This window comes from Canis lupus, chromosome 6 (assembly GCF_003254725.2).
Source record: "Canis lupus dingo isolate Sandy chromosome 6, ASM325472v2, whole genome shotgun sequence".
NCBI lineage: Eukaryota > Metazoa > Chordata > Mammalia > Carnivora > Canidae > Canis > Canis lupus.
Genome location: NC_064248.1, coordinates 7,409,742 through 7,417,263, shown reverse-complemented (window position 1 = coordinate 7,417,263; position 7,522 = coordinate 7,409,742). Strand labels below are relative to the sequence as shown.

General features: G+C 56.4%; 1 protein-coding gene across 2 annotated transcripts; it reads right to left on the bottom strand.

The window, feature by feature from the left end:
• Positions 1–869: 869 nt before the first annotated feature.
• On the bottom strand, positions 870–5,556 carry UPK3B (uroplakin 3B). Of its 2 annotated transcripts, none has more exons than XM_025425883.3 (6): positions 5,306–5,556; positions 5,000–5,161; positions 4,558–4,795; positions 3,411–3,490; positions 2,479–2,608; positions 870–2,021 (listed from the first exon to the last, which is right to left on the bottom strand). In XM_025425883.3, the coding sequence occupies exons 1-6, from the start codon at positions 5,394–5,396 to the stop codon at positions 1,862–1,864; spliced, it is 861 nt and encodes a 286-aa protein (XP_025281668.1). In that variant the 5' UTR covers positions 5,397–5,556; the 3' UTR covers positions 870–1,861. The 2 variants fall into 2 exon arrangements, with proteins under 2 accessions (XP_025281668.1, XP_025281669.1); XM_025425884.3 differs by having other exon boundaries at positions 5,012–5,161; positions 5,306–5,552.
• Between the last annotated feature and the right edge of the window lie 1,966 nt (positions 5,557–7,522).

Sequence of the window (7,522 nt, the reverse complement as noted above, 5' to 3'; positions counted from 1 at the left end):
TAGGAGTGCGCGTGCGCGGGGCCCAGCTGCGGCGCATCGGCGCCCCCGTGTGGCCACAGCAGGAACCACCGGCCTTGCGAACCCTCGGTCGTTAGCGGGGACGCCGGATGATGGGGGGAGGCTCCCCGCCTCAGAGAGCATTTTAAGGTGATCATCTAAGGAGTGTGAATCCGAGGGTATGTGACAGTCTGAAGGTGTGACAGGCCTAACAGTAACATCTCACATCTGGACATGTGGGCATCACAGGTCCAGAGCGGTGAATGAGCTCCCCAAGATCAGGACTGGCTCTGCCTGAGGCCCCATGTCTAACACTCTCAGTGGCATGCAGCAGGTGCTTAATAAGTGTTTGTGGCGTGAGAACGAGTAAGCCATCTGTGTGTGCAGCAGGGCTGGACGTGGGGGAATCAGTGGTCAGACGGTCACAACGTGCATCTCGTCACTCGGACCTTCTGACCACCCTCTGAAAGGGCCCAAGGATAATGAGGAGCCTCTGAAGGCCCCAGACACTGGAAGGTGGGGTGGAGAGACAGAGGGAGGCTCGGCCCCATACACCCTGTGACGGGCCCGCCCAATCCTCTGACGGCCCCCTTCCCGGATCCTATCCTGGAAGCTTCTCCACGTTACCTGTAGTGTCTCTCTCAGGAGGCCAGGCAGAGCAGGTAAGGATGGAAGTGGGGCTGCATGCTAGCCTGACCCTGACGCTCCCTGGGGACGGCAGAACAGGAAAGGCAAAGGCAAGCCTGCTAGTGGTGGTGATGTGTGAAACAAAGACAAAAGAGAAATTACTAAATTTCCTTACTGCCTACAGCCCACTGACAAGTCCTTGAAACAGGCAGAGTGACATTCCTCTAGGGACTCAGCTGCCTCGATGTTTTGTTTTGTTTTAAAGATTTTATTTATTTATTCATGATAGTCACACAGAGAGAGACAGAGAGGCAGAGGGAGAAGCAGGCTCCGTGCACCGGGAGCCCGACGTGGGATTCGATCCCGGGTCTCCAGGATCACGCCCCGGGCCAAAGGCAGGCGCCAAACCTCTGTGCCACCCAGGGATCCCTAGCTGCCTTGATGTTGACACTATGCTAAGGGCAAAGGCAATCTTAGCTCATCCTCCCCAGGACCCTGTAAGTCTACTTTATTTTTTTATTTTTTTAAAGATTTTATTTATTTATTCATGAGACACAGAGAGAGAGAGAGAGAGAGAGGCAGAGACAGGCAGAGGGAGAAGCAGGCTCCATGCAGGGAACCCGACGTGGGACTCGATTGGGATCCCGGGACTCTAGGATCACGCCCTGGGCTGAAGGCGGTGCTAAACTGCTGAGCCACCGGGACTCCCAGTAAGTCTACTTAAAGGTATAAAAATTCCTTTGGAAACCGCCTTTATCTCTACCCCCGCGTGATATATGTTGGCAGTCAGCCTCCAAGCATATGACCCACCGATATACATCTGAAGAGTCTTATGACAATTTTTGCTAAACAGTAATAAATCACCTTTTCTTAACAATAGCTAGTCCCCTCAGAATCCTGGAAACCATGTTTCCAAAATACCTGGGAGGCTAACTCGCTCCCTAAACCCCTCCCAACTTGAAAGTACATAAATGGGCCACTCCTCATGACCCCAGGGCAGCTCTCTCTGCCCTTGGATCCTGTCCCTGTGCTTTAATAAAGTCATCTTTTTGCACCAAAGACGTCTCAAGAATTCTTTCTCGGTCGTGGGCTATGAACCCTAGTATCTTTCCTACATCAGTGGGACTTTAGGCTGGGTGGGGAAGTGCGAAGCAGGAGAGGCAGGTGGGTGCAGAGGCTGGGGATGAGCACCGGGTACTTGCCCCCCACACCCCACGGCCATGCCCCAGACACTAGGCTAGGGGCTCAGGCTGGGGAGGGGGTCCAGACCAGGCTCACAGCCCACAGGCAGGGTGGCGGCCTCGCTGGGTGGGATGTGGTGGGTCATGTAGCGCTTCCCCATGAAGGAGCCAATCCGCAGCTGCTCCGGGGCCTCCTCAGGCCACCACAGGCTGGAGCTGGTTGGGGAGAGGAGGCGGCACTGGGTCCCTGCTGGGTCGAGTGGCCTGCCAAGTCAGGGCCTCCTCCCACAGCCTCCCCCTTTCCTTCCTTCTAGAACCAGCTGCTGTTGGCCCACCTCCTGACTACCCTGGTATCAGTTCTCTGAAGTGACTAAGGGTTCATGGGAGAGAAAACAAGGCCCAGGGGGAGAAAGGCTGGGGCCAAGGATACAGTGAAGGGCAGGGCAGAGCAAGGTGGCCCCTTTTCTGAACCCATCTTCAGAGAAGCTGCTGGGCCACCTCCCTGCCCTGCAGGTGAGAGATACTTGGGGTGGAAATTCCCTGAACATCCCAGGAAGGGGCACTGCCAACTCAAAACCGCCAGGTTCCTGGAGGGCTTCTAGGTGCTAGGACCAGTGAGAAGGAAGGGGCTCCCCAGGGTGGGAGGGAGGCCCCTGAGGATATCAGCACTTACAAGTGCACAGTGGACGCTGCCAGGAAGGCTAGGAGCAGGAGGCCAGCCAGGGAGGAGAGGATAGAGGTGATGATGATCATGTCACCACTTCGCAGCCCTGGCCACGTGTCGATGGAGCCTGGGGCCTTCCCTGCACATAGCAGCTGCTCTCAGAGGCTGCCCCTTGACCCCAGGGCAGTCACTTCCACACCCAGGCTAACACTCAGGGCCTGAGAGCCTCTGAGCCCACCCATCTCAGCCAGGCATCTGTACCCTGCCAGCCTGGACCACCCACAGCTCCAGCCTCTTGGGTCTAACCTTCTAGGCTGTTCTTGTCAATGTGCCCACACACTGCCCTGCCCATGGCAGGCAAGTTACAGCAGACCTCAGGACTGACCATGTGGCTGCTCCCTGGAGTCTGGTATTCAAGGCTTTTAGATGAAAAGACCCCCTGCTGCCCACCTTACCCAACACCCCAGCCTCTATAGCCTGCTTCGAGTTGTCCCTCACACCAGACACTGGCTTTCCATATGCAGTTTCCTTGGCCTGGTGAATCACTGGTCCCTTAGGGTCCTGCTGAGGGAAGTCTCCCAGAACCCACGGCCCTGACTCTGACTCCAGCCTCCTTCATGCCCTAGCCCTTCTCCACCTGGTAGCACTTGACCCAGGGCTGGCATTGGAGGGGAAGGCTTTTCCTGCACACAACTGGGCTGGGACCTGGGCACCCAAGGGTTAACCAACATTTGAGCCTGGACAGAGCTGTCTCTGTCAATGAGACTGACCCAGTGCCCTACCTCACCCACACGAGGTTCTGTTTTGGGGGACGGGCTGGACTCGGACATTGCCCCCAGACCCCCAGTCTCATGGCAGCAGGAGGAGAGGCTGGCTGGGCATGGCCATTTTGCAGGGGGACGGGCAGACTGGAGCCAGAGCACCCCCTCCCCCAGCACTACCTTGGTGGAGAGTAATGGGGTCGGACCACCTGGTCTCAGCCTGGGGTGAGCCCCTGGCGTCCATCAAGAGGAACTTCACCCTGGGGAGAGGAAAAACAGGTGAGGCTCAAAGCCTCAACTGCCCTGGGTAGGGTGCCCACAGTGGCCAAGCCCCAGGAGTTCTGGGCCAGGCTCTTTTGGGGCACATCTGGCTTAGCCACAGCCTGGTGATGCTCTGGGGATCCTCTGACATCTCTCTGACCACAGTGACCTCTGCCAGCAGTCCCAGTCCAGATACCTCATCTGGTTTAGGGGACCCCAGTTACTAAATGTTACATACAGAATGCCTCAGGGTGGCTCAGTGTGTCAGAGGGAGCTAGGGGCCCCAGGCCTTGCCAAGGGAGAAAAGCTGGCCAAGTGGCATCTAGGAAGCCACAGAAGGCCCCCAATAGGGTCGAACACCCTAAGGGAGGGAGGGAAGGGTGTGGTCAGGGCACACTCAGAGCCTGGGATCACAAGGAGGGCACCAGAGGCCATGCAGAGGAGCTCAGGTTGTTATCTTTGCTCCAGGTGGGGAGCTCTGTATCTGAGGGCAGCTGGCTCTGGTGGCTGCTAGGAGTGGGGGCAGGAGGTGAGCCAGGAAGTAGGCATGGGGGAGGTGGGAAGGTGGTCCTGTCGGGGCAGGGGCTGGGCAGGGGGCAGAGGGAGGCTATGAATGGAAGTGTCAGTTCAGCCCATACAGTGATCCACCTTCCCTGCACCCTGTGTTGGTTTTCTCAGCTGGACTTGGACTCCTTGAGGACACCTGGTCCTGTCCTGTGGCCCGGGCAGCCCTCCTCTGGACACCTGTGCTCCCACTCTGGCCCCTCTCCCCACCTACCACATGACCTCATACCTACTAATTGCATCCAAACTTAGCCCTGGGCTTAGATTCCTGCCAGGTCTACCTGTGGGCCAGTGGCTGCAGCTCCCCAGCCCCCCGACTCTAGGCCAGAAACCCCACCCTGCTCCCACCAGCCCTGTGGAAAGGCCCCCTGGAAAGACCACACTCTGCCTGCCACCCAGCTGGGATGAGTGCTGCTCTTTGACCCCACAGAGGAATAAACCAAAATTAGACCTCTTCCCCCCAGCACAGCTCCTGTCCCAGGGTCCAGAGGGAGTGACCCACCTGTAAGGTCCAGGGCTGGGGAGGGGGTTGTTGCAGTAGGGTGGTTCGTAGAAGTCAGCAAGACAGCCAGGGTCATTGCCTACCCGCAGCAGGGGGATGCTCCTGCCGCCACCCTCAGGGTCCTCACAGGGTAGCTGGTCCAGGGACAGGGGCAGTGTCATATAGTAGCCATCAGTCAGCAGCCGCGGGAAGGCTGGAATTTCAGCTAGCGTCTGTGGGTTGTGGAAGTCCTTGGAGGCTACAGGAGAAAGGGACAGACAGGTGGGGTCAGAAAGCATAGCCCCTGGGTCCAGGGTCCCCCAGCCTGGCCCTCCTTGCCTCAGGGCCCAGAGATCCCCCCCAGACACAAATCAGGTTACTTAGTCACCCTCTCAGGGTCCCTCAGGATAAGGCCCAATGCCTAGTCCACTACCCTGCAGCCCTCCTCAGCCCCAGAACCTACACCATGACACACCGTTGCTGAAGGTCACCACCAGCCAGACGGTGCTGGCAACACTGGCAGGCCCGTCCAGGACACAGCGAGGCTGCTCCAGGGAGAATGTGGTAGCTGTGACTTTCCCTTCCAGGTCCCAGGCTGTTATCTGCGGCGTGTAGGGGATCAGCTCTGCAGCCATGGAGATAGGCATGAGGGTCCTGGGACCTGCTCTCCCCTGTTGGAGGGGTGGGCTCCCAGAGTCCAATCACCCCCCGCAGGTGTCCCAGCCCCTTTCGTCTGGCTGGGTGAATTCATCCCCGGACCCCTACTCACTCAGGCTCATACAGGGCAGGGGCCAGATCAGTGTCCCCACGAGGAGGAGGAGGAGCAGCGATGGGCCAGGCTGCCTTTGGCGGAGCCCCATGATGGCCGCCCCAGCTCAGCCCTCTTCCACATTCACAGCCTGGGGCTGATCTGGCTGCCTCCTGCCACACCCTCTCCCCCAGAGCCTTGAGCCAGGAGGAGCTGGTTAGTCAGGCTGCCAGGCTGGCCAAGGGCTGGAAAGACCTGCAAATGTAAATGCACCCCACCCTCTCCCACCAGCTCAGCCTACCATAAGGGAGCTGGGCAGGGCTGTAGGTGGGGCAAGCCAGTGCCAGGCCCCACTGCCAGGCCTGAGGCGGATGCCACGGACCCCCAGAGCCCCATGTCTGAATTTGGGTCCCATCCAGCCTCTTTGCCTTCGAGAGGACCCAGTCTCTGGAAACACGGGCTCAGGACTACATGCTCGAGATTCCTGCACCCCAGGTGCCAGGAGCCTCCCTCTGGACTTCCATCCCCACCCAGCAGAGTGGGAGCAGGATGCAGAGGCCCCGCCTGACCTGCCCAGCTGCAGCCCCAGGACAGCCCCCAGGATCCAGGCCATCTCAGTGCCCTGCCTTCCCTCCACGAGGCCACATTCTTGTCTAACAGAAGAATCTGGAGTCAGAGGAAGGACTTTTGATAGGTGACAAGCCAGTCTCCCACTTACTTTACTCCTTTTAGTTCTGTTTTTTAAGATACATATATATATATTTTTTAGGGCAGCCTGGGTGGCTCAGCAGTTTGGCACCGCCTTCAGCCCAGGGCCTGATCCTGGAGACCCGGGATCGAGTCCCATGTCGGGCTCCCTGCAGGGAGCCTGCTTCTCCCTCTGCCTGTGTCTCTGCCTCTCTCTCTCTCGCTTCTCCCTCTGCCTGTGTCTCTGCCTCTCGCTCGCTCTCATGAATAAATAAAATCTTTAAAAAAATGTTTTTTTAAGATATAATTCACAGACCATAAAATTCATCATTTGAAAGCCTACAGCTCAGTAGGTTTTCACAAGGTTGTGCAAACATCACCACTAAGTACAGAACATGTGCATCACCCCAAGAGGACACTCTGGACCCACAAAGTCCCTCCCCATTCCCTGCTCCCTTGACAACCATATATCTACCCTGGGCTTCTGCAGACTTTCCTATAGGGAACATTTCACATCAATGGGATCACACATGCAGAGTTCTGGGTCTGGCTTCTCTCACTTAGCATCTTGTTGTCCAGGTTCATTAATGCTGTAGCGTGTGGCAGGCCTCTGTTCTTCCTGAGGGCTACAGAACATTCACTCCACTGTATGGAGACCAGGCATTTTGTCTCCCGGCTCCTCAGCTGACAGAGATAGTGGGGCTGTTCCCACTTTTTGGCTGTTATGAATGATACTGCCATGAACGTTCATATACAAGTTTTGTGTGGACCTGTTTTTGGATACACGCCTAGGGGTAGAATTGCTGAGTCATAGGGTAACTACTTTTTTTTTTCTTAAAGATTTAAAAGTCATTTTTACACCCAACATGGGGCTCGAACTCAAGACCCTGAGATCAAGAGTCACATGCTCTACTGAGTCAGCCAGGTGCCCCCCAAAACCCAAACTTCTAGATTGAAGAAAAATGCTTTAATATATAACATACTCATCTTTTAAAAAATATTTTATTTATTTATTCATGAGAAAGACAGAGGGAGACAGAGACACAGGCAGAGAGAGAAACAGGCTCTATGCTGGAAGCCTGATACGGGACTCGATCCCCAGACTCTGGGATCACACCCTGAGCCAAAGGCAGATGCCCAACCGCTGAGCCACCCCAGGTGTCCCTAATATACTCATCTTTATACCAATGCATAAAACAGAATTTTTTTTTTTTTCTGGTGGAGGCAAAAATACCCCTGGCCCACTCAGGATGTGGCCAGTGTCCCTGCAGCCCCAGGCACAATCACTGCCCCCAGGCAGAAGGGGGCTGGAGTATTTGATCCTCCCAAGATGGTTGAGAATTAGAACTTTGAGGATGGGGTCATATCAGCCCTGGCCCAATTCCAGCCCCAGTTCTATCTACCGCGAGCCTGGGACCTTGGGCCAATCACTGCATCCTTGAACCTGCTCCCTCCTCTACAACGTAGAAGACAGCAGCACCTTCCAGGCACGAGCAGCGAGCAGCATCTCACTTGGGGAGTGAATGGCATGGAGGGCCTGGCAGAGCGGCT